At 39.7% G+C, this 24,724-nt stretch overlaps 7 protein-coding genes across 9 annotated transcripts; 4 read left to right on the top strand and 3 right to left on the bottom strand.

Annotated features, from left to right (window-relative positions):
• Positions 1–8: 8 nt before the first annotated feature.
• On the bottom strand, positions 9–2,878 carry LOC129593896 (endonuclease G, mitochondrial-like). Its single transcript, XM_055490398.1, has 7 exons — positions 2,408–2,878; positions 1,956–2,057; positions 1,598–1,742; positions 1,485–1,506; positions 1,214–1,386; positions 630–719; positions 9–510 (listed from the first exon to the last, which is right to left on the bottom strand). The coding sequence occupies exons 1-7, from the start codon at positions 2,752–2,754 to the stop codon at positions 406–408; spliced, it is 984 nt and encodes a 327-aa protein (XP_055346373.1). The 5' UTR covers positions 2,755–2,878; the 3' UTR covers positions 9–405.
• Positions 2,879–3,048: 170 nt separating this feature from the next.
• LOC129593820 (stomatin-like protein 2, mitochondrial) lies at positions 3,049–5,475 on the top strand. The gene is given in 4 exon segments (XM_055490293.1): positions 3,049–4,018; positions 4,661–4,732; positions 4,735–4,883; positions 4,885–5,475. Coding segments are annotated over 4 exon segments (1,194 nt in total). The 5' UTR covers positions 3,049–3,294; the 3' UTR covers positions 5,134–5,475.
• Positions 5,476–5,571: 96 nt separating this feature from the next.
• LOC129593819 (uncharacterized) lies at positions 5,572–7,093 on the top strand. 2 transcript variants are annotated; one of them, XM_055490290.1, is made up of 2 exons: positions 5,572–6,535; positions 6,609–7,093. In XM_055490290.1, exons 1-2 carry the CDS (start codon positions 5,617–5,619, stop codon positions 7,046–7,048), a joined length of 1,359 nt encoding a protein of 452 aa, XP_055346265.1. In that variant the 5' UTR covers positions 5,572–5,616; the 3' UTR covers positions 7,049–7,093. The 2 variants fall into 2 exon arrangements, with proteins under 2 accessions (XP_055346265.1, XP_055346267.1); XM_055490292.1 differs by having other exon boundaries at positions 6,633–7,093.
• Positions 7,094–7,353: 260 nt separating this feature from the next.
• On the bottom strand, positions 7,354–9,391 carry LOC129593874 (uncharacterized). Its single transcript, XM_055490362.1, has one exon. The coding sequence runs from the start codon at positions 9,230–9,232 to the stop codon at positions 7,658–7,660; it is 1,575 nt and encodes a 524-aa protein (XP_055346337.1). The 5' UTR covers positions 9,233–9,391; the 3' UTR covers positions 7,354–7,657.
• A 27-nt stretch (positions 9,392–9,418) lies between these two features.
• Positions 9,419–11,175, top strand: LOC129593875 (uncharacterized). Its single transcript, XM_055490363.1, has 5 exons — positions 9,419–9,516; positions 9,649–10,071; positions 10,366–10,443; positions 10,514–10,767; positions 10,862–11,175. The coding sequence occupies exons 2-5, from the start codon at positions 9,965–9,967 to the stop codon at positions 11,059–11,061; spliced, it is 639 nt and encodes a 212-aa protein (XP_055346338.1). The 5' UTR covers positions 9,419–9,516; positions 9,649–9,964; the 3' UTR covers positions 11,062–11,175.
• Positions 11,176–13,177: 2,002 nt separating this feature from the next.
• LOC129593904 (neuropeptides capa receptor-like) lies at positions 13,178–19,601 on the top strand. The gene is made up of 11 exons (XM_055490411.1): positions 13,178–13,742; positions 14,297–14,412; positions 15,776–15,810; positions 16,038–16,072; positions 16,487–16,571; positions 16,638–16,778; positions 16,883–16,987; positions 17,812–18,030; positions 18,127–18,171; positions 18,642–18,728; positions 18,928–19,601. The coding sequence occupies exons 1-11, from the start codon at positions 13,596–13,598 to the stop codon at positions 19,221–19,223; spliced, it is 1,311 nt and encodes a 436-aa protein (XP_055346386.1). The 5' UTR covers positions 13,178–13,595; the 3' UTR covers positions 19,224–19,601.
• Positions 19,602–20,054: 453 nt separating this feature from the next.
• LOC129593864 (uncharacterized) lies at positions 20,055–24,600 on the bottom strand. Of its 2 annotated transcripts, none has more exons than XM_055490349.1 (11): positions 24,130–24,600; positions 23,421–23,797; positions 22,695–22,942; positions 22,473–22,562; positions 22,306–22,399; positions 22,190–22,236; positions 22,005–22,133; positions 21,262–21,490; positions 21,089–21,184; positions 20,887–20,992; positions 20,055–20,608 (listed from the first exon to the last, which is right to left on the bottom strand). In XM_055490349.1, the coding sequence occupies exons 1-11, from the start codon at positions 24,349–24,351 to the stop codon at positions 20,468–20,470; spliced, it is 1,779 nt and encodes a 592-aa protein (XP_055346324.1). In that variant the 5' UTR covers positions 24,352–24,600; the 3' UTR covers positions 20,055–20,467. The 2 variants fall into 2 exon arrangements, with proteins under 2 accessions (XP_055346324.1, XP_055346323.1); XM_055490348.1 differs by having other exon boundaries at positions 24,115–24,600.
• Between the last annotated feature and the right edge of the window lie 124 nt (positions 24,601–24,724).

Raw genomic sequence — 24,724 nt, forward strand, 5'->3', positions numbered from 1 at the left:
TACCGCGATGCGATTTATTGCACACATCAACTTCCAGTTTTCCACAGACCAACACAGTAGAACATATTGACAGCAAAAACCAGCACGACAAAGTTCCATTTAAAAACGTTAAAATAATTAAAAGTTATGAGATCAATGGCATTTTAGGGATTTCTACTAAAACTAACAGCAGTTCTGTATTTCCTGATGTCGTTCAACCAATCAAGCAAACAGCCAATTACGAGTTATTTATCCCCGGTAGAATATTTTGCATAATTAAAAGCGGTAGTTGAGCAAACGTAATTACATCATAATTAAAGGTCAAACGATTGTTATAAGCTGTGCAGGCCAAATTGAAGCGGATTGTTAACACTGGCCCTCGAACATGTACCATGCCTTTGGCTTTTCCCGAATTCCGGAACTTTGTCATGTTTTCTTTCCGTTAACTGTTTTCACCGCGGTCCGAGGTAAACCCTCGAACAAAAGGAAACCGGCCGATCTCTCAATCGTGTCAGGCGGCACCTGGAAAGCCTGCAAAAATAATGATCGTAAGAAAATAAAAATGCTCGGTTATTTTCATAATAGCAATAATAGAATTCATCCTGTAATTCCAGATGTCACTGCTGTTACATTATTTTCAGTATGCTCACTTGGAGGGGAATCTTGTCGTCAATGGCCTTATTTGGCATAACGTACGTTTCCAAGTGGTATTCACCGGACGGTGACTGACACAGAAGCGCCTGTGAAATGATCGACTTTATTAGCGGCTAATTATCAGCCAAACACAAGACGAAAAACATCAGAAACCAAGAACATATATAATAAAATTTAAAATAAAAAACATAACAAATGAAACAAACACAAACAATTCTGAGCATTAGTTTGAATCGACAAAGCAATTGCACTGGTTTTCGAAGTTTTTGGATGCAGTTCTAATGTGACACCACACTGCACTATACTGGTTGCAAAATTTTGTATTGTCACCTGTGTAAGTAATTATGACGTGTATCTGTACTTGGCATCATAATTAACCCCATACCTCGAACGACAAACAGACTTATTCTAATGTGATCGAGAAAGAACTACGTATGTACACTAATAATTAACTGAAGCGTTTGAGTAATTTATAGTCAACTTTATTGTGGGTAGGGACTTTTAAAACAAAGCTAGCCATGTATATGCTAATACTTACTTGCATAACCGAATTTAATTTCTGAGCAGAAGTTTTTGGTACCTTGAAAAAATGTGTAGGAACAGCGACGTTACTCATTCCGATAACTTGATATTTTACGTAAGTCTTCCCATCTTCCAGCATACTGGGCAAATACAGTGGTCCAGTGAGGACGTAGACATTGCTGCAACTCTTCGTCTTGAAACGAGCATACTGTTCCAGTTTGTTCCAAGCGTCTACAATACATGCACAACATCAACAAAAATCCAGACATGCATTAAACGAATTACTATCAAATTGAACTTCAGTGAAACTGAACATGAATAGAACCTACCGCGATTAAATCCAACTCCAACCTGAAACATAGAAGAAAAAAGGTTACGCAGAGTTAACGAAACTCACTCGCGATAATATACGCGAAATGAAACCTCTAAAATCAAATTTTACCTGTGGAGATATATTGCTTAAATAAAACGTTTCATCCATAGATTCCTGATTTATCCAATGATTGCCGGCAGCAGCCAAGTGTCCGCGGTCAAAACCACTGCGAAAGTAATCCTCGTTCGTCGAACGAAAATACGGATGTATGCTCCTGAAAACATTTATTACAATCAAGATCAAATAAAAACAACAGCAACTTCAATAATCCAGAATTTTGTATGTAACAAAAACACAGCTAATATAAATGTTGGTCGATCAACAAAAAATGCATACATTATCGAAAACAATAAATTTCCCAATATAAACGACTGTAATACGTTATACTGTAAAGAGTAAAACTATTCAAAACCCAATCACAACGTACGGATCATCTTTAAAATCGCATCCACTTCGCGACACTTTAGTGCGATCCTTCAGGCGTTCTGCAGTGAGATGCTCAGCCACCCACAATGCTGTCCGATTTTTCCTACAACAGTTTTTCATATATCGTTAGAGAAGTCCGGGGATAAGATCATAAGTATAAGAAAAATTAAGAAACAAGTAAGAAATGAAAATAATAAAAATATTTAAAAACAATTAAAGAAATATGCATAAAAAATAAAAAGCAATTAAATATACATTTTAAACATACTAAAAAAGGTATATTAAAAATGAAAGTACTTAAGCGATAGCTGAGTGTAAATAGTTGCATTCGAGCAATGATCAAAATTTGCGGATATTTCCATAAAAAGTAAGACACAATACACGTTGCAGCGTGAGTGCGAAGACCACAATTTTCTCAAACACCCTGCATGGGTCAAACAAAATTAATCACACCTGTCATAAGCCAGAACATAATCACTGCGCGATCGCACTGTATCCGTTGTAGGAAATCCATGTTTCATGATTTCCCCCACACGATGCGGACCGACCGAAAGATCAGGAGCAACTCCACCAGGCATGGGAGCAACAGTTTTGTTCTGGGGATTATATGGCGCTAAGGCTGTCTGCGTTGCGGCGGGTTGCAGGCCGTCTTTCTGATCCGCATGGACAACAAAAGGAGTATGGGATGCTGAGCGTCGTGGATCACTTGTTGAGCGTCCTAAGACGAAGCCTCCAAGACCACCAACTGCCACTGCAGAAATCCCAGCTGCCAGTATCTTCGCTGTGCCTGTGGGTGGCATCTTTAAGCCAAATTGAATAATTACGACTGCTAAACTGTTCAATCAATAAATAACACTTAACAGCATGCAAATAACAGATTAAAGCAAGAATCAAGATAATAAAAATATCAACACTTTGAAACCAACAAACTGTTACAAACAACAAATTTTATGCTGCAGCTGCATTTATTTAGCCTGAAGCAAAATGACAGTCGAACGTCACCTCCATTGGGGCGTCAATCGTCTGTGCATTTCAAATCTTCCGGTTCCGCCAACCAGTTGATGAAATCAAAACCTTAATTTCAGCACCCAGCCGTCATTTCCCAGATTTCGGGATGCTTTTCGCACTTTTCGTTTTCCTTTATTTTTCTTACAGTTCGATGACTGATTGCTTAACATACGATTTTTTAACTTTTTAAAACAGTCTTATCTCTCTGCACGGGTTTACGACAGACAAATCCTATCTCGAGTGCGGTAGTGTCGTTGAATTTTTGTCCTTTTCTGGTGAAATCAGAAACCCAAACTGCAAACATCCTCGCACATTCGCGATATTTGTCAGCCATGGCCGCAGCCATCGGTACACTGTTACGCCACGGTCGCGCGGCCGGATCACTCTTCTCCCAGCGTTCTCACCTTCACCGCAGCGCTTTCCTCTCGCACTGGACACCTGCTCCCGTCGCAGCATCTAACGCACTGCAGCATGACTCAGCACGCGCGCCACTGCACTACGTTCCGCAGCGGTACACCAGCAGCACTCCCGTCAACACCGTCATCAAATTCGTCCCGCAGCAGGAAGCCTGGATTGTGGAGCGTATGGGGAAATTCCACCGCGTCCTCGAACCGGGCTTGAACATTCTGGCGCCGTTGATCGACAGTATTCGCTACGTGCAGACCCTGAAGGAGATCGCCATCGAAGTCCCGAAACAGCACGCCATCACCAACGACAGTGTACCGTTGACGCTGGACGGCGTGCTGTTTGTGAAGATTGTGGATCCGTTGAAAGCATCGTACGGTGTGGAGGATCCGGAGTTCGCCATTACGCAGCTGGCGCAGACGACGATGCGCTCGGAACTGGGCAAAATCAGTCTGGATCAGGTGTTCCGTGAGCGCGAGTCGTTGAATGCGCATATTGTGATTGCCATTAATAATGCCAGTGCGGCCTGGGGGATCTCGTGTATGCGCTATGAAATTCGGGACATTCATCTGCCGTCGAATGTCCAGGAAGCCATGCAGCTGCAGGTGGCGGCTGAGCGGAAGAAACGCGCCGCGATCTTGGAATCCGAAGGTACGTGGTGGATTATATTATTACAATATTGTAGCGAAATTCTGGGCGCCGCATTTACAGCCACATTTCTGAAATGAAATCAGTCCGGGTCTTGCATCACTTTTTTTCTAAATTTTTTAAAAATCTTCATCTTTTCCTACCTCAGACGTGTTTTGTTTTGCGTTACATGATTACTTAAGTATCCCGGTTAAAAATATGCCACCGTTTACCAAATTTATGAAAAAGATGTTTGTATACGAGTAGCATCCGTGATAAGCTGTTGGTCAATCACTTTTTATTTTATCATTAATTTGATTTATTGATGATTTTAGCAATGAAATAATCTTACGGTGATTGCCGCTCTTTTTATACCTGTGGAGTGTGGACAATGTTTGGTGTGGCTGTTTTTCTATTTCAAAGTGATTTACACTTTCCTAAAATCTCTGCTTATATTTTATTTAAAATTTAATTAAAAATTTAATTACTTTTGAGAACAAAATTTTTAAGTTCTGTAGTTTTGCTCATTGAAGTCGTTCTGATTAAATGTCAATGGCTCTCTTAATGGTCTTGCGCTGCGCTAAACTGGACACAGTAGTCAAACTGTGCTTACTTGTTGTGAGCAGTTATAATTTTTACTAACTACATTTGCTCGTATTTCGCTAGGTAAACGAGATTCTGAGATCAATATAGCCGAGGGTAAGAAGCGCTCGCAGATTCTAGCGTCGGAGGCCGTCAAGCAGAGACCATCAATCACGCCGAAGGTGAAGCCCTGGCCATCGTAGCCAAAGCTCGTGCGACGGGATTAGCTAATGTGGCGGAAGCTCTCCAGGATTCCCAGGGACCGGAAGCGGCCGCGTTGTCCGTGGCGGAGCAGTACGTGGCGGCCTTTCTCTAATCTGGCCAAGGAGACCAACACGGTGGTGATTCCCAGCAGCTCCAATGATGTCGCTTCCGCGGTCAGCCAGGCGATGGCCATTTACAAGGGTTTCTCCACGACGGCTGTGAACGCCGATGCCCAAAAGGCAAAGAAAGCGGCGGATGCTCAGAATCTGGCGGATGCTGTCCATACTAGTCAACCGCTGCCGGAGACGGGAAGTGTTAAGATGAAACTGAAGAAGGGCGAACGGATGGTGTAGTGTTGCCTGGCTCTGCTGAGAATTTCCAGTTTTTATGATGTGGTTTTTTATGCATCGTTGCTTGGAGGATGTATTTCGTAAACGGTAAATCTGATGGTTACTGCTTCATTCGGTTCGGCTGACGAAAGAAGGTTTTTTATAATTATTCCGTAACTATTCAAATTGTTTCTTTCTGATTTGGACGTTGCATTTCACGTATAGTTCCGTATAGTAATGTGTCACGTATAGTTCCGTTGGCACTAGTTTGACGACTGAAATTGTGTTGCTTGACAACTCAATTAAGTTTGTTAACTCCTAAAAATAAAGAAAGGATAAATACTGTAGTGCCACGTAAATGTAAATGTAAGTACAGTACTTACTTTTTTTTGTGTTCAGTTATTTGGGTTTTATCGATATGAATTGTGGCAATCTTTAACCAAATTTATTAACTATTGATCTGTATTACTACGATGTGATTAAAATTAAAATTACTTGTATTAAACGATGATATCAAAGCGGCATAACTGCCCGAATATCATATTCAATGTGACGTTTTTGCAAAGAAACTTATTTTCGAGCACGTTTATAAAGTCTACGAAGATTCTTGACATCAGAGACAAGCATCTGTTTCCTCCGAATGATGTAGAAATACCAGCGTTATGCGACTATTTATCAAATATCCAACATATCATTGCCGGGGATAACAGACTGAATTTATCCGTGTTTTTGTGTTTAGAATCGTTACAAAATTTAGAAATTCAAAATAACCGAATAGGCTCTGTAATTCCTTTAACAGCTGAAAATTTTGCTAGTTTAACGCGTCTGGATCTCAGTGCGAACAATATACAGAAAACAATTGATTTCACCAACTTGAGCAATCTAAAATCGTTGCAGTACTTAAATTTAAATTTTAACGGAATTGATCGATTTGGTTTTGAAAATCCCAATGGTTTTTTACATCTGACGGAGCTTCATTTGAGAGGAAATAGTTTAAAGCAATTTGGATCGTGTTTCGATATTCCGCAATTACGCGAGCTGAATTTGGCTGAAAATTTCTTCGACGACCTTTCGATACAGAACATCCGCCACCCAAACTTTGTTTGCTCTGATTTATTCTCGATTAATTTATCGAGTAATGTTTTAAAGCATTGCAACAGCGCAAATATTATTTCGTTATGTTTCCCGTCATTGCGACTGCTTAATGTAGTAAAAAATCAGTTTTCCCGAGATGTCATTCCGCGTGCAAAAGACGCATACCGAAATCCCGTTTGCACTGTAATTTTTGCGGCAAAAGATCTGGATTCTGCAAACGCTTTTTTGGCAAGAATAAACAATAAATTTGGTGTCGGAAACCATGAAAAACAAATTAAAGATCATGCAAACGAAATCGTTTGCAGCCTGGTGGATACTGCTCATGCAAAAGGTCACTGCAATATTACCGAGCAATTTTTATCTATTTACCAGCGGCCTGAAATAGTATGTTTTTCACCTTATAGAAAGCGATGCTAACTTTACTTCAGAGCTGAAGGAAGAAAACTACGAAATCGCCGAACAGGAAATGGCCGAGTTGACTTCCGGATGGGAAAATTTACCACGACCGAAAAATCTCCGGCAGTGTTATCAACTCTTGACGGATCTGGTTAATCAGCCGAAAATTACAGTGAATGCTTTACTCCCGAAATTTGTCCCCAAAAAATTTCCGCGACGAGATACGCGAAAATCTACGCTATTCTGGAATGCCATTGATCGGCATCGGACATCGCTGCAGAAAAACGCCATACGGATTGACCGGCCAGCTGCTGGCGCTGATGATATGTTTAACAAATCAAAAGAAAATAACATCCAGCAGCGCAGCCTGAACAAAGCCATGCAGAGCATAAAAAAATTAGACAACGCCGTTTTCGATCAGGTTTTATCGTATCGCCAGAAAAAATAATAAAATAATAGTAAAACTGGAACTCTTCCGATCAATAAACTGATTTTGGAAGTCGTGAGAATATAAACAATAATATATGAATATAAACATATAGAATATAAACAATATAGAATATAAACACTATTAATAAACAAATAAAACAAATTAATAAACAAATAAACAAATTAATAAACAAATTAATAAACAAATAAACACTAATATAGAATATAAACACTATTAAATGTTACAAGAAAAATGCTGCGTTTTTCGAAGTTATGTCATTATTTGCGTTCTTTAAATGTAAGATAGATACGAGTGTTTTATAAAAATTTTGCAAAAAGAAAACGATTTCATCTTCGGAAATACTTTCAACTTACAATTAATTACAAGACAGTAGTACGAATACCTAAATTAAATAAATATTAAAATCACAATAATGCAGTTTCATCATGCGTTTTGTTTGCATTAATACAGGAAAATGAGCAAGAAAATCACATTATTTAGACGACAACAATTTCTCGATTTTCTCCAAATCTGTACAATCTCGCCCGTCAATAAACGTAACCGGGATGCCCATGACCCCCAACAAACGCTGCTTCATCACCACATCTCCCAACCACTGCGAACAATTCACACACTGCACCGACTCATCCACAATCTCCACCGCGAATTTTTGCATGGACACCTGCATATCGCCGGTGTCCCTCTGCTAACCATCTCCACAATATCCCCGCCGAGAATACTGACCACAAACCCCGCCAACTCCACCTGCGGTACCGCGCGGCCCCACCACACCGCTTCCTTCCCGTACAGTTTTTTCAACACTTCTCCCACATTGTACAATTTCTTCTCCTCCCGCTTGGATAATTCCAGCCCGGCTTTCTCAAAATCCCGCGGTAAACCCGCTGCCAATCGCGCCTCACTGATCCCGACGGCGGTCACACCACTCGGGAATTCCAGTTGGCAATTTTTGTATAAACAGTATAACCAGCGTCGCGCGTCTTTCCATCCTTCCCGAGCCAATTTCCGCGAGACACCGGGTGAAAAAATTATTTTTAATAAATCGGTGTTGTATTGTGCCTGCATCGATAGCGCATACAACGCCTGCACCAATAAATATGGGAAGCGCTCGAATTCCGTCAAACGACGGGATAATTCGGCAAAAACAAAATTTACATCGCGAATGGGATGATTAACGTGCGCCAGCGCGTATAAATAATTCGCCATATCTTTCGGACGGAATCGCTCCGACGGATGCAGTTTAGTCAGCGCATCAGGCGACAAAGTGTCGTATAAACCGAGTTGCTGCTGCATCGTGTCTAAAATACTGCTCTGCAGTAGCTCGTACAAATGCGCATCGTAAAATCTCGCCGCGGAAAAAGACTGCAAAAAATGACAGCATTCCACGGATTTTAATTCATCATGCTGGAGTTTTATTAATCGATCGGCGAGACGCTCCAGAAAATTCCTGTCGATGAAGGAATTCTGCCGGAAGAATTTCAGAATCGTCACAATGGAGGAAAAATCCATATTACTGGATGATATGACATCCGCGAGATGTTGCAAAAAATCAGGATGCGCGCTGAAGGTGATTTTCAGGATGTACGCCGAAAATGCTAACACTTCAATATCTTTGGGACGCAGTTCACTGGCTTTCGCCACGATAACACGGCGCAGCGAATCCTCCAGTCGTTCAGAGATTTTTCGATAATTCGCGCAGTACAAGAGAGATTGCAGGGCTTCGTGCACGGTGATGCCAGTATCAAGGTTCTCCAGTTTTTGTAAAAATATTCTGTGAAATGCTGGCGTGCGCAGATCTATCTCTGCCGCGCGAAGGTAGGCTTCGGCAATGGCCAACCAATCGTTTAAGCGGTGGCTAAAAAGACTGCTGCCGAGGAGGTTCGGATCAGCGAAATCGCTGTGATCCGATGCGGCCTTCGAAGCGTCCCCGACACTCTGCGTTAACTGCGTGGAAAATTTCGGATCACTGTTGATGTAATCAAATAATCGTTGTCGATAGCGAAACTGCGGTCCCAAGGGTTCTGTTACGGTGGAGGCAGATGGCCGTCGGGGTTGTTGGGGATTTCGCAACACCTTCAGCTGTTTGGTCGTGGTGTTGTTGAGCTTCTCCGAGCAGCTGTGGAAACATCGTCCGTTAGTGACAAACGCCGAGAAACAGAACAGTGCGGGGATTTTAACGCGCATGATGGCTGCGAACAAGTGATCACGAGCAACACAAGACCATTAACGCAGTAAGTAATCACGAAAGATGGTAAAATTTAAAAACACCACAACAAAATATGTAAGCAAATGCTAATCACGAATTTAAAACTAATGGCAACAGACAACAGTCACAACACTCTTGATTCTTCGCTGTTCTTTTTCCTCTGTACGTATTAAATGGGAAAAAAACGATGTAAATTTATTCGGAATACCAGTGATCTCCATTCGGTGGCGGTTGTGCAGAGGCAACTGGACGCTGGACTGTAGTAAGTGCAGTACAGTATGTACGTTGTACAGTACCTGAATTTGGCAAGTTGTGCATTCTGTAATCTGTACCCTTGTCAAGTTGTGGTATTTAACTTATTTCTTTAAAGTAGGAATTTAAACCTTTTAATTAGGTAACGACACAGGATCTGGAAACTGCATCACCAGCACTACTTTTGTCTCCATGCCTACTTTTCAGTCGCGCACACTGCCACTCGAACAAATGCATCGGAGTACAGACCATAAAAATTAATCTGGTTAGCAATCAACTGCAGCGACGTTCCAGGTTTATTGTACAATTGTACATATGTTACAGCATACTTCTAGAAACTCCTTGATCATAGAGCGCAGTTTCATCTGTTTTGTTTATGAGATATTATTGTCCAGAATTCTGTCCTTGACTCGAACATGCCAAGAGCATCAATCAGAAACTAATAATTTTTTTTTCAAATGAACGCCACTGTGGGCGACCTTATGCACGACAGAGAGAAGCATAAAAGCCAGTGCACTGAACGTGGTCACGACCGAAATCCCAAAACCCTGGATAAAGCTGAAAGGTCAGTAATACATAGAAACTGATTACCGTCTTAATTCCAAATGTTTTGCTTGTTGTTTAGAAATTTGAAAACAACCAGGAGAAACATAAAAGTTTTGTAGTAAAAATACACTTATTAATTCATCTGGGATTTGTTGTTGTTGACTATATACAAATATGACCATGTGGAGAAAAAAATCTAGTTATACCCGAAGTATATATAATAAAAAATATATATAATTATGAATTAAGTAAAATTATACAGAGTAATGCTGAGTTTATAAGTTACCGATTAACTTATAACATTAATTGTTAGAAATCGTCTGATGGGTCGAGGAATATCCGAAATTGCCGGATCTATTCCGTTATCAAACCCGAAACAAGACAAAGCGACGTAAGTTCTGATTTTCTTGTGATAGAAATTAATGAATTGCGTTTATATTTGTGCTAATTTTTGGTGTTAGAATACTGGAAAATGCCGTTTTATATTTGGAATATATGAATCGGAATGTGACCAATGTGTCAGTTTTCAATGCGGAATTTATAGAATGCATCAAGGGAGGTAACATTCCCGAGCCGGAATTTCCACCGACACCGGTATCAAAAAAGTCCAAAAAGAAAATTCATAAAAAATGTAAACAGCCCAAAGCTCCGCTGAAGTTGTCCAAATCGCGACCCACAATAATACGCATCCGGTCCCAGAAACACCCGCCCAAAGGTACGCACGGCCTCAAGATGAACCACAAATTTTAATTATTATAATTTTTGGAAGTAAATCTCCATTTTGCGGAACTCAAGTAAACAACTCGTAGATGCACCAAAGACAGAGGCAGATATTACAGTCAAAGAGGATCCGCAATTTCCAGCCGGCAACCAAACAAATCTTGAAGTACAAAAGCCGCCCCTGCAGAATGCTCAAGAATCTACCAGTTTGCGGGATATTACAATTAATGCAAATCTGGTGTCTTTGAACGATGCTACTGAGGATGAACAAAATACAGAGAGAGGCTAGTTGTAGTCGTACTGGCAGCGGTCATTTCTATGTATTAAACCAAGCGAAACAATCAACGCAAAAATTCAACACAAGATTAAATAATTATATCAATCCTAATTTGTTACTTAACACAATACATAGAATTGTGATATGCTGCAGAGGAGTAAATAAGAACTGCGTTTGTGCAGCTGCGCGGTTTGTAGTTGTACCCTTCCAAAATTTCAGTTAAAATCAACAAGATTGGCCAGCTACTATACATCCGTCTGTACTATCAGATGCTCCAAGTTGACCAACACAAATAGTTTATATATATACGACTATGTATTACGTACGAGTATATAGTATGTCATTTGCTGCAGTAATTTGTAATACGAGACATTGTAAAAGCACTAACTACTGCTCTACTACCTATAAGTTATAACTGTATTCCATACCTACACATGCACTGTAAACGCATAATAGTAGGTCGCAGAATCATGACGGTTTGGTAGATTTGGTTTATTTTTCAAAGTCTGCATTGTTTTTTTTTCTTCTAGTGCCCGAGTACAGTTGTAAAAGGGCAAATGATGCGTTGCATGCGTATAGTACCGAACTCATTTGCCCTCCAATACGCTTTGACTTCCTTGCACTTTAAGATTAATTTCTTCCGGTATGGTAGAGTGTAAATATATTATAAAGTATTCGTGCAACAGAAAGTAGTCCAGTACAGTAGTGTAGAATACAGTCATGTTCTTCAGTTAAAAATCTGTTTAGACGGCATATCTGAAACAAACTGCGTACGGATCAACGGTTTGATAATTTATGCTAAAGGTTAACATACGTTTTTATGCGCCAAATTCATTTTATTTCCGTTCACTTTGTAACGTCGGTGAAATTCACGTATATAACTGTAAAGTCCATTCTTAAATCCACGCAAACTAAAAAAAACTGCAATGCAAACTTGTTTTACGTTCGCAGATCCTGTTGATTTGCTTGAACGAAATATAAAATTAAAGGAGAGAGAAAGAGAGCAAGAAAGAGAATCAAACTGATGCGGGCTACAGTAGTAAAAGTATGGATTTCACCTCCCACCCGCAGTGTCTGATGGTACAAGTTAATTATAATAAAAAGCAGAATTATAAATTACTTTGTCTAATACAGCAGCTATTATGTATAGCTTATAAGTAGTTTTATACTACCTTTTTTAGCGTATTACAGTATTACGGAATACATTAGCAATATATACTACGATTCAATGTATATGTCAGACCTCGTAAAAATGCATTCACTTCTCTACCCTAGAAAAACAAAATTTTACGATCGCGTCCGCTAAAAAGCAACAATGCAGTAATATTGAGAAATATAACATATTGTTAATAAATCAAATAAATGTCGTATAATGCCGGTCGCGCGCGCATGATTAACAACGGTTGTTTTAGTTTAACTGCCTAATTCATTAGTATTAATTCAGCTGAAGTAGAAATGCTACACCTCAAGCTTGGCTCCGCATTAACCCAATAAAAATGTCATTCAGTACATAAATTACAATCACGATGATGCAACTTTACGGTTTGTAAATCAAAATTTCGTACACTACAGACGTTTATCTCGGTCTCCTGCTGGTATTTGTTTTTTTGTTGTACCTATACTTCTATACGTCCGCTCATACAGTAGACTTTAATAATCAGTATAATAAGCGGCTGGATATATGCGCACTTGATCCAAAACACTTCAGTATTGCGAAACCATATTTTGAAAGTAGAGTCACTACAGATTAAAACATTAATTTTGAGGAAAGCTGGGCCAGGAAGCCTGCCTGGACGTAATTAAGATGATAACTTCGACGTTAACGTGTTACAGGCATCATTATATAAATTACACGGTTAAGAGAAGCCCGTACTGTTTTCTAGAGGGTGTAAGGCTCTTAATTATTTTTCATAACCTTTCAACAACGAAAAACATTTTTTGTTGTGTAAACAACATACCGAGCTTTTAACAGCATGCAGTTGTCAGTTTTCACGGCGATTAAATGTTAATGGGAGTTCACAACAGACCGGCAAATTTCAAGCGTTGCTGTATCGTACACAACCAGACATCGCTGATACTGGGTAGGCGGCACATCAGATTGTATTACACAGGGATCCCATTTATTGCACTCTGGCTGAGCGGACAAAATGTAAAATGCTCCAGCGAAAAAAAACAACTGCCCATAGTTTTTAGTGATATGGGCATGTTATGCCACATCCGTCAATCAGTGTGGACCATTAATACGCAGCGAAATCGACGTCGTAGTTGCAAAGAACCTGTTAATGTTCTCTTACCACGACCATTGCTTATTTATTGACCGACCACCATGAATCTTTGAATCTGCTCACCGCGGTTTACCGCTTAGACTAAGATTCTTCCCATTCGGCTGCGCTGCGGCTCCCCTTCCCAGGGAATATTTTTTGTATTGAATAAACTTGTATTCGTAATGGTTATGGTGTCGTAGATGCTTGCTACCGCTGTTTTTTTATATTTCTGACATCCATTATCGTAAGTAATGTGCTGATGGAATATCCACTCGCAGCTACATGGTTTCGGCAATGAGTATCATTCTGCCAACCACGATAGCTTTTTGGGATAACGAAACCACCACGAGTAATGGGAGTTTCGACCGTACCGCTTGGACACTGAAAAATTTAGGATATCAAACAAACCCCCACGCCGTGACCTATACCGTAAGTCACAAGAATAATACGAAACTTTGTAAACCAGACAAACTCTGCACAGTTATTCGCATTTAAGTTTAATGACTTGAAAACCAAGCATTTCTGCAAAGTATCTTGTGATCCGAAGTTGATATTTAGTTTATTTACTGTTGATTGCTTTTTCGCGAGCTTATTTGAAATTTATTATTAGAATCATAATCAATTATTGGCAACCCGACTTTTATGTGCGAGTAGCAAAATCTAGATGGGCAATCGTTGCAAAATATTGTGTATGATATACGATTACGGCATTTTATCCATTTTAGTTGAACTAGAATGCGGTTATGTTATAACATTATTGAGAAGATTATGCAGCAATATTTGTAACATTACACATTTCGCTTTATGTGAGAGATAGAGTGTTGTCAGTTTGTCAACCATGCAAACTTATTGTGCTGTTTAAATACACTGCTGGTAGTAAAACGGAAAAGGTCAGTTGATTTCTCTCGAACAAAATAGGATAACAGATGGTTTTTGCATTGTTTGCCGCGTACTGTGCTGATTCCGCTAATGCAATTTTACAGGTTTTGTATACGGTTTTATTTTTCCTGGGATTATTTGGCAACCTCACCACGATTGTTGTAGTATGGCTAGCCAAATCTAAACGAGGATGGAGCGGCATCGATGCTTATCTAATTAAGTAACTTGGCATCATTAAGCACTATTTGTTTAAGTTTACTCTAGATATTTGATATATACCCTCATAAATCCAGCATTTAACAAAACAATAATATGCTGTAATTTGGTAATTTATGCCGCCAGATATTTATTCACATATCTCGGTTAAACTTAATTGCACAGCTATGGCGTATAATGTGGCAACAATTTACAGGCATGCCAAAGAACCAATAATAAAGCGTTACTGCCGTTGCATATATCCTTTTGCATAATTCATGACCTGTATACGACCAAAGTCTGGAATAAGGAAAAGCGTAGAAGTATATATGACGGCACGCAACGTAGAGCGGTGTCAACGGGCAGTGTTGTCCCATTAATCATGTAATATTCCGGCAGTCTCCTGCATTGCAGACAGCAATTTATCAGTGATGGAAGATTTAATAATCTGCCCATGCACTTCCGCTGAACAAAAAATTTCCATTTGTTTTGGTTTTCTTGGTTTACGCAATAGTCTGGGATTCCGACACGTGCGCCTAGGATATACGTAATATACCTACATACGTGTGGTTATTTAAATGACTGGAAACGCTGAGGATAAAACGTATACAGATTGCGGTTCATATTATGCCGTTTCCAGTAGACGATTTTCAAAACCATAGTCACATGAAAAATTAATTGCAGTTAAAATAAAATACGTAAATAAATGTGAAAAACTGCGCCCAGTTTTTGCAGTAAAGTTCGTTTTCACGGGAAGATTAATTTTGCTACGTCACAAATACCTGCTAACTTCCTCTAAAAAATAAAATTAATTTAAATAATTTAATAAGCAATAGGCTACAGAAAGCAAAGCGCAGTTGGGGCAAGTAAAAAATAAAATAATTATAACAATTTAAAAATCATGGAATCATGTCTACAAATTTTTTTTTCTAGTTTTGGATAATTACCAGTGGAAGTCAACATTGCATATCACAATGATCTTACGCCAAGTTGCATTTTAAAATTACGTCACTGCATGTGACATAAATGTTTATTTTGATATCGAGTGTAGTCACACTTGAGTGTTAAGGGCGATTATAACAATATAAACCTTGAATTGTCGGCTGTGAATCGATATTACGAGTGTCATGACTTAATTAAGTCTCAGTTTTGTTGACAGCTTTTGCTATGGATATTTCTAGAATAATCGAATTAGTAATTAATTGGATTTTGTGGTTAACAGCAACGTGGAAATGTGTTGCAATGGTCTTTTTTTCGCTTCACCAAACGCACAGTTATCAAGTACATTAAGGTCTAAGGCTGTCTACAGTAATCGTATTATTACATTAACCACGCAAATAACTATGCAATAATAATATGCGATATGCAGATCTATCTTGTTTTTACAGTTTGGCCTTTTCGGATATCCTTTTGTCAACAACAGGTAAAATTCGCCGGGCTGTTAAATCAAACATAAACATGGCTTATTTGAAATGAAATACTGAAGTGTTTTTCGTTGTTTTATGGTCTACAGCCTACAAAGTATGTACACTGCCTGTAGTTTTGTTGGTTCCATTATTCCATATATGATGCAGTGTTTTTATCTGTCGTTGTCCGTCGTCCGTTGTTTTTGTTCGCTTTCCGGATGGTGATTCGATCTTGAAATTTCAGGAGTACCACTGGAAATTTATGGATACTGGCAGCAGGTAAAGCAATCAGCCTGATAACATATTGCGTGCCTTGATGCAGCTACAGATACAGTGTATACATTCAATATTTATTTACACCACAAAGTAGCAATAATCCATTCCCAGTTGTTATAGCAGTTCCTTATTTACTGCTCCAGGTGGTTATATCTTGTCCCAAACAGAAATTAGAAATAAACGTGGTTTTATTACATTTAAACAATCCACTCTAGTGGTTCAGTATACGCTAGTAAAGTAATAATACTGCTGCGCTATACAGATTAATTGGTGAGGTAATGCTAAATAAAAATTAGATTCAATCATGCAACGAACTTTACCGTGAAAAAACGCAGAAAATCTTCTAATGAAATAAACCTAATACTCACAAACGAGATTTTTCTGACTATTCTGAAACAGGAAGTAATTGCATTTTAGTATCCTTGGATTTTCGGCCGCGTGGTCTGCTCCATATCGGCGTTTCTTCCGGAAACATGCTTATATTCCTCGATTCTAACAATTGGTAACTAAAGGTCACCTTCCCACGGATAATATTTCAAATGGGTTGATTGCAGTCTGCATTTTACAGTGGTATTTACGTACGAGCGGTATCGAGCGGTTACGGATCCCATCGCAACATTTCGCTCATTTAGCGTGAGGCGTATCGCTAAGGTCATCCTGGCTGTTTGGCTGCTGGCTATGATTAATGCCGCTCCGTTTGCTTATTTCAGTAAGTCGTTAGCAGCAATTTCGATGGCGTATGCAAAATCGGCTGCCAAACTGACACCAACTCCGATTGCGATCATTAAAAAAATTTTGTACAATTTTCCACAGAAACGGTCAATCATCTGTACGATCAGAATGGATTAATTATGGAGGAGACTGCTTGGTGTGAAATACCATTTACCATCAACGCCCAGCTTCGACCGCTCTTCATTTGTATGGGTTCATCGAGTCGCTAACACCATTTTCTAATTTGTTCACAAATATATGGTGATGATGTATGGTATCACTTGAGCAGTGCATATAATAAACAAACTGGCCCACTGAAAAATTAATGATTTTATCGAGAGAAATCAACCAATTTTCCATTGTAAAATTTCCCCACATTATAATATTGTAGCTATATAATTTCCCAATTGCAACCTAAGCAGTTTCTGGGTACACTTGAGTTTTTTTTGGTTTATTTTAAAGAATTTCCAATCTAGGCGAAAAAGCAACAATTATTTAAAGATGCCGCTGCAAGCTTCTTCTGCCCTTCAAAGTTTCTCCTTGCGAAACGATTACAGCATTAAGTGGGAACGATTTGCATTTTGGCCTGAAGACAGAACTGTATTCTTAAATGAATGTGTTGTGCACCACGAAAACCCAAGGAATTAAACGCTGTCGCTTGTCTAATTACATTTTGTAAAATTTTCTTCAATTTTGAATGACTTCCGGTTGGTTTAAGGCCTGGATATGCTAATATCTGCATTAAGCTAAGTGATGTATCTGTACGTATACGGACAAATGTTATTAACACTTAACATACAGTATAAAGGATACCGTGCGACTGTGCGGAGTCGATTCGAACCGGTTTCGTCAAAATACGCACATGTTTTTGACGATTTTTACCTTTTTTTGGTGCGGACTGTGATTCTGCTGCACAGAAGTTTTTATGATCCTGCAAGACATAATTTTATGACAGTCACAATGCTCCGTTTTTTGAAATACTGTAATCATGTCGCATATACAGATGAAACAAAGATTTTAACTATTTGCAGATTCTGCGATATGTTTCTACATTCTTCCAATGTTTTTATTGGCGGTATTATACGTCCGCATTGGATTATTCCTACACCGCAATTCATCCACCGAGAAGTGCGATCTGGCCAGCAAGTGTGATATTCCGCTTTCCAGAAAAGCTACGTTGCGAGTAACCGCCAGCCGGCACGAAAGCACTGATGCCGCTGAGAACCGGAAGCGAACGGTGAAAGTCCTCTGTACGCATTTAAAACTGGTTCTACCGTATAATGTGATATCGATTCTGTTTGCGGCGGTTTTATTATCGGTCACGTTTCCATTTTTAAAACTTTTAGTGGCGATTGTTGTCAACTTTTTCGTCTGCTATGGATTTTTTCACGGTAAGCAATAATATCTCAAATAAGCATAAAATTTTTGCACTGTATAGTGCGTTAAGGCAGACGGAAACTCGATTTATTTATTCAGCGCATGTCGCGCATATTAAAATTATTGTATGTTGTCGTGTCGATGACCACATAATTATTAATAGCTGAAACGCATAGGGATGCATGTGGAGTACGTAATATATATCAAAAAAATTATTCGGTATTCGGTTCCACTCGTTTGATATTGTATACGTGAAACGTTTATTATTCGGTTACGTACTCGGCATGGCTAAGTCTTACAAATTATACTTACAAATTTGTACCTATATAGATAAGAGGGATCAAAGAATCCGAAAAAGGCAGGCTATTGATAATAATTCTTGTTGAAGTTGTCAAATTTTTGAATTCCTTTACGATTTAAAAGATAATTTTAGTTAGTTAGGCGTTATTCAAGGGTCAGTTTCACAGGATATTGCATATTGCAGTGCAAAGGCTGATATTCGTGTTTGTCGATGACTGGTACTCAAATCGCGAAGTTTTGGATTGGAACACCATATTATTTCCGATTAGCGGTAACTTTACTGCAGCAGCATGAAACCGATAAATACTGTTGTATAGATATAACGAATAAAATGTTTATGTAGCAGATCTAGATGTTCATTACAGTACACTGCATAGCAGACGTTAATGAGCATCTATCTATATATATGTATGTAAAAAACTTCAGGTAACTACAGTTAGTTCTAAGTGATATTAGTATTCTCATGGCAGGTTTCTTATACCATGTTAATCCCGTTCTGGATATGATTTTCTATTCCTGTATGAGCCGGCGTTTCCAGTCGTTTTACCGGCGGCTACTGTGCTGTCGTTGCCGGGATTTCAGTCGTCGATACACCGGTGACCAGGCATACATGATCGGAATATCACGGGCATCCAATTCCCTAACGAAACAAATGAGCCTCACAACGACATCTTTTAAACGGGAATCCGTGCTGTATAACAAGATGCCCACATCCGAGACAGCGGGGCCGGCTGGCCCTCTTCCCCAGTGGACGGTCACAGGTTAAATGCCGCCAGCGGCAGAATGGACCGCAAGCAGTGATGATGTACATTGTCATAGTGGTCAGCAACCGGAAGTGATGTCCTTGCCGATTAATGTAAATTTTACTGATCATCCTTAATGTGATACTACGTTATAAACAGAAATCTTCGAATGTACAATACATTTGATACAGTACACTTACGAAATGCTTGGCGTATTATTTAGTGCATGTTTAAGTATTGTAAATAGCATTACTATTTGCTTGATTTCGTACATATTTCTTAAACAATCTGCTATGTATTAATCGTGCGCTTTTTGTTTTGTTTGTATGAACTTCTATAATTTAGAAAACTAATAATTAGTATTAGATAACAGCTAATATGGCACTACTAATACTGTACGTCTGCCGGCGTTGATTCTTGTATCTTACGTAATTTTGCATATGAAAACTTAAACATTTAGCTGCGCGTATAAGATATTTGACAACTGTGTCACTTCAAAAAGATTGACTCAAGGGATGTTCTTTTGATTTTACAAAGGTCGGTTGGTGCTTCGTACGGTTTCCAAGACGTCCGCTATGAGTCTTGGATCGATCGAAGTGATTGTACGAGTACTTTGTGGACGCTTCACATAATTTCCCACTGATCATGGCGTTATTGTTGCTTAAGAATTCCCGGCGATTTATCGCTGACAGCGCTTTTCTCTTTCTCTTGCAGCTAACAGCTGACAAGTTACAAAAGGGTTCCCAAGGATGAGTGACCGAGTGTCAGTCTGCCAGATTCGAATATTCAGAATATAAAATAAAAAACTCCTCTCGATCAAGCGGAAAACCAATTCGGATTCTCTGTCAAGATAGTTTCGGGTGACTTTCTCTTTATTTATTCATCAGCTCCTTCAGACGCAACACTTGTTGTTCAGCTTTCTGAACGTAAAACAAGCAGACAAATTAATAATGCACGCAAAAACATGGCGCAGATTCACTTATAAAACAGCATCATATTATCGGTAAAAATGCAATACGACGGCGAAAAACCAAAGTAAAATCATAACATCACGCTTTAAAATCAACCGCGCGATCTATAACGACACTCCCGAAATCTTCTACACATTAACAATTCCCAGCAGTCATACCTGGCAAAACGTGCAGTGATAACAGTGACGAAAAAAACTGTACAAATCACTGTGCAAAAAAACAAGAGTAAAATAACAACCTTTGGAACAACTCCCGCACAAGGAAAAACGAGATTCCACTAGACTCAGCGTCACTTTTCACGACTGCGACTGCGAAAAGGGAATCGAAAGCTGCGATCCACCGGAAAAAGGCCGCAATGGACGTTCCTTGCGCTGGATGCAGTCCCACACCTTCTCCACCACTTCGTCACGATATTCTCCCAACAAGTTATCCAGACTCTACAAAACATCTTGTTTCAGTTTTTTGGCATGCATCCAGATCCCAGCATTATGAGAAAATGGACACAAGAAGAACGATGTCGACGGGCTGACAATTTGCAAACATACGCAGGACCCGATGTCTGAGTCAATTATGAAAACAACGTTAATTTATTAGTTATCATAATGATATCATATAATAACGATATTTTATTATTAAATATTAATTAATTATTCAATGTGCCTTAGCAAAAATAACCCAACAGCAAATCACTCAAGTCCGCAACTACATAGCAAACCTTTCGACTCAAGGCAAATATATCGTCCAGCGATTCAATATTATGTCCATCCTGGAAGAAAGACTTCGCAGACAAGTTCTTCATGTTCAAAACAGTAGAGATCCAACTGAAAACAGTAAAGGCATGCATTAGATACTGTTGCGCAACGAAATCATAGACGTAACACTCCATCAATATTCACACACTGCCCGCTGGTACCTACCTATTAATTTCCATAAGATTCTCTCGTGATGGGCCCTTTTTAGCGAAGGCAACGGCAGTTGTGCGAAATCCCGAACCAGGATTCGTGATAGTTTCACTGCAAGTACTTTTGCTTAGCAAACAATCAGCTAATCTGCAGATTTAAAAAAAGGAACGGTGCACGAATATTCTTACACGGGAACACAAGCACCCGGCATAAGTGGGCAACGACTCAGACCGTCCAACGTATGGAACAGGATGTCCATATGGGAACTAATCAGACTAAGGTACGCAACGGGAGAATCGACCTCCATGGAAATCTTCACCCGGTCACCCTCCCTTTCCACATGGCGCTTCTTTTCAATTGTTTGTAAAGCTTTTGTTGGAGTCAGTGTGTTGCCATTGATACCATTACTCAATCCCTCTAAAAAAGTAAAAAAGCAACTCAGTGTTAAAACTGCAGAATAATCGAAACAACGGCGCGCGTAGTGAAAATCAACAAGACATCTGCAAATCGGCAACTGAAACACAATATAAACAAATACCCGTTGAGCTTTTTTCGGTATAAGTATGTACTCCTTTCTCACACAATTTTCATTCTGTTTCCCATAAATATATCTTTTCTACAAAATGATTAATGAAATAACAATAAAATAACAATTACTGCAACCGCTACTCGTAGGCGGAACTCCGTGGTGAAATTTCGTCTAGCGACTACAGTAACAAATCACAATAATTATCGTGATTACTGCGTTTACTGAAGAAAATAGCTGACATGAGTGTTCTGGACATTATACCGTCTCGCGTAAATTGGCACTGAAATAATTTTTTTTACGCCGGTATCTTTGAGAGTTGCTTGCCTGCACAGCTACTGAATAATTCAATAAAGCTATATCTTTTACATCACAGGTATTCTACAACTTAATCTCAAATTTTACCTTCTTTTTTTATGAAAACATCCTCTGAGTCAGCGTCGCTCGCTTTTCGCTTGCGCCCTCTTCGGCCTTTAACGGCTTCCACCACGGTACCATTGCTCCGATCTTCGATATCACTGTCACGCTTGGGACCTATAAACCACAGATCACACTGGGAATCCTGATTTCTATAACCCTTTTCCACGTACAAGCACAACTGCGAATATTTAAAGTCTTGCGGCCTTCAACTTTCCCCCTACAAAATAAATGAACAATCAATTATCCGAAATAAAACAAAAATCAGCGGTAGAGTATTGTAACGTACTGCACATGCAGCTCGAAAACGATGCAAATGTTGCATTTGGCCTTGTGGCAGCTGTTATTGCAGGTGCAAAGATACCGTCCCATCACCGAATGACCTAAACAATAAAAGCTCGCTTTATTACTAACGAAATCTCACAACCTTCAAACCAACATCAAGTATTAAAGTACTTTTTCCTGTTTTCTTCCCGGGATAAGTCAGAATAACCCGATTGTTCTCGTGTTTGGCACCCTTTTCCTCGGTGTATAAGAACTGCTTGTCTGAGAGAAAAAGAGAACAATATTAAATAACGAGAGAACTCCCATATTAATAACGACAGAATTCCCATTTTAGTTGTCAGCTGATTTTGTAAAAAATTACAGTCGCAGGTGAACAATAACGTCGGAACTTACACAACTGGCAAACTTCCACATGTTTGACACACGGTAGGACGTTCTGGCCAAAAGCGCCTTTATCATTGAAGATTGGCAAAGCGTGGATGGAAAATTCGGAGCTGGGGCACGTTTGCATAGTAAACTGCACTACCCACTGCTTAACTCGCTCGAGGAAGAGTTTTTTGGTTTCCGGCTTGTATATCCACTCTTTTCCCTGAGCTTTCTGTGGAAAACAGATATCGAATCCATACTGTCCTGAGAAATCCCTGCAAAGTTTGGGAGCATCATATCGATATCTTATTTCCACGGCAAAAAGCAAAAGAAGGCACCACAATGATAGCATAAAATATAAACAAAAGCTCTTAAACACGTATTAAACTACCACGGATAATCCGAATTATTTTGTAATTTTAATCGAAAAATGTGCAAAATTTTACTACAGAACAATCGCAATATCTAGCAGTGTTAAACCCAGCACAGAAAGCAAGGCACAAAATCAGAAAGGCACAAAATCGTCACAGTAGGATAAATGTAAAATACAAGCAACAATGTGTAAATGCAAATCCAACTGCAATGGAAACTTCCACGCACCTTTCCCAATTACATAGCAATTTTAATCGAAAAAATATTCAAATACCGGTTCACTGCTGAGCGGACGCGATAAAAGCCGGTTAACTGCTGAGCAGCCGCGATATCTACACGTATCAAATCCAAGAAAGATAACCTTACGAATTTTTCCCTTACCGAGGTCCTCCGTCGCTCGCCAGCTCCTGCGAATCCGCGCTCTGTACGGTCGCCCCCGCGGACGTGCTGGGAGCATCCTGCGACAGCGGGAAACCGTCCCTATCCCACCGGACATAGTACTCCTGTTTGCCAGCGCTAACAGCAGGCATCTCTTGGCTGCTGGGCAGAATCAGATCGTTCATCCCCAAGTCCGTCATATTGTTGGCCAGCCAGGAATATGAATATCCGCTCTCCACGACCGGCGCTTTCCCGCCACGATCCACCAGCTGTACCACCTGCATCCCGTTCATCGTACCATAATCATTATTAGCCGTGGACTGGCTTAGAGGAAACAGGTTCTGGCTGGACGGTGGAGTTATCAAAAACTGGCCCAGGATCTGCGAAACTCACAGACTCATCTTTCATCCATAAAAATGACTTCTGAATAATATTCCAGATTATTCTGTATCGTTAAACAGGTCCGTAAATACGGGGCTTGAAGGTTATTCGTAATAAACAAATTTTTTTCTAATTTTTGAAAATATTTGCCTACTGCTGTTTTTGGAGAAATCTGATTTTGGACCAAAACCCACGATATCAAAGACTCATCCATTATAATGGTTTAGTTTTTTGATTATTAGTTAGAATAAGTTCATACATACAGCCCATTTAAGTGCTATTCATGATGACAATTTATTCTTATTTTTGAAGGTACCTGGCTAGTGCTTACAGGATCATTGCTCTGAGAACTGCGGAACAGTTGATCCATCTCGTATGGATCGTTGAAGGCGTTCAGGTTCTGTAAGCTCTTTTCGATGCTCTTTTCATTCCCGAACAGCTTCAACAGGAACGAGTTCCCCTCCTGATCTAGTGGTCTGATTTCCTTAATCTCTGCGGCTTTACCGGCCAGCTGCTGCTCAAGGCCTGGGTTTCCGTTGGGAATGGGATTCATGATACCGTAGTAAGACTGCACGAGGCAGGCTGGTTCTAACAGTTGTCAAGCGAGAGCACGCAGCACGAAGATTCACGTAGAGACGGGAAACAGCATAACCAGTCCGCACTATGAAACTGTTAAACTTAAGAAACCCAAGAAAGCTCCTATGAAAACAAAGAATGCGGAAAAGGAGAGGAAAATAGGACCAGGACGGTAAAGAGAAAAAAAAACTCAGGAAAATCGTCATGCAGCAGCCAGAGATGTACAGTACTTATGCACGCACTACGCTGGTACAATGAGTGCAGTTTAATGCACTCGTACAATACCTACCACAGCTGCCAACCACAGCAGCTGGTCCATAGGTGACAGGACCGCCCGATCATGATTCATT

The sequence above is a fragment of the Paramacrobiotus metropolitanus genome, unplaced genomic scaffold (assembly GCF_019649055.1).
Source record: "Paramacrobiotus metropolitanus isolate TYO unplaced genomic scaffold, Prichtersi_v1.0 Parri_scaffold0000064, whole genome shotgun sequence".
NCBI lineage: Eukaryota > Metazoa > Tardigrada > Eutardigrada > Parachela > Macrobiotidae > Paramacrobiotus > Paramacrobiotus metropolitanus.

Bases quoted from the DNA above. Each gene is read 5' to 3' on its own strand.
- LOC129593896 (XM_055490398.1), bottom strand. From the start codon at position 2,754: ATGCCACCCACAGGCACAGCGAAGATACTGGCAGCTGGGATTTCTGCA. The intron at 1,507-1,597 runs GTAAAATTTGAT...TCTATGTTTCAG, and splicing joins TAAGCAATATATCTCCACAG to GTTGGAGTTGGATTTAATCG. The intron at 720-1,213 runs GTACCAAAAACT...ATCATTTCACAG, and splicing joins TTCCTACACATTTTTTCAAG to GCGCTTCTGTGTCAGTCACC.
- LOC129593819 (XM_055490290.1), top strand. From the start codon at position 5,617: ATGATATCAAAGCGGCATAACTGCCCGAATATCATATTCAATGTGACG. The intron at 6,536-6,608 runs GTCACTGCAATA...TTCACCTTATAG, and splicing joins GGATACTGCTCATGCAAAAG to AAAGCGATGCTAACTTTACT.
- LOC129593874 (XM_055490362.1), bottom strand. From the start codon at position 9,232: ATGCGCGTTAAAATCCCCGCACTGTTCTGTTTCTCGGCGTTTGTCACT.
- LOC129593875 (XM_055490363.1), top strand. From the start codon at position 9,965: ATGAACGCCACTGTGGGCGACCTTATGCACGACAGAGAGAAGCATAAA. The intron at 10,072-10,365 runs GTCAGTAATACA...ATTAATTGTTAG, and splicing joins ACCCTGGATAAAGCTGAAAG to AAATCGTCTGATGGGTCGAG. The intron at 10,768-10,861 runs GTACGCACGGCC...AACAACTCGTAG, and splicing joins CCAGAAACACCCGCCCAAAG to ATGCACCAAAGACAGAGGCA.
- LOC129593904 (XM_055490411.1), top strand. From the start codon at position 13,596: ATGGTTTCGGCAATGAGTATCATTCTGCCAACCACGATAGCTTTTTGG. The intron at 13,743-14,296 runs GTAAGTCACAAG...GCAATTTTACAG, and splicing joins CCCACGCCGTGACCTATACC to GTTTTGTATACGGTTTTATT. The intron at 18,172-18,641 runs GTAAGCAATAAT...TGCATATTGCAG, and splicing joins CTGCTATGGATTTTTTCACG to TGCAAAGGCTGATATTCGTG.
- LOC129593864 (XM_055490348.1), bottom strand. From the start codon at position 24,351: ATGAATCCCATTCCCAACGGAAACCCAGGCCTTGAGCAGCAGCTGGCC. The intron at 23,798-24,114 runs GTACCTTCAAAA...TGAGTTTCGCAG, and splicing joins ATCCTGTAAGCACTAGCCAG to ATCCTGGGCCAGTTTTTGAT. The intron at 20,993-21,088 runs GTAGGTACCAGC...TACTGTTTTCAG, and splicing joins AATCTTATGGAAATTAATAG to TTGGATCTCTACTGTTTTGA.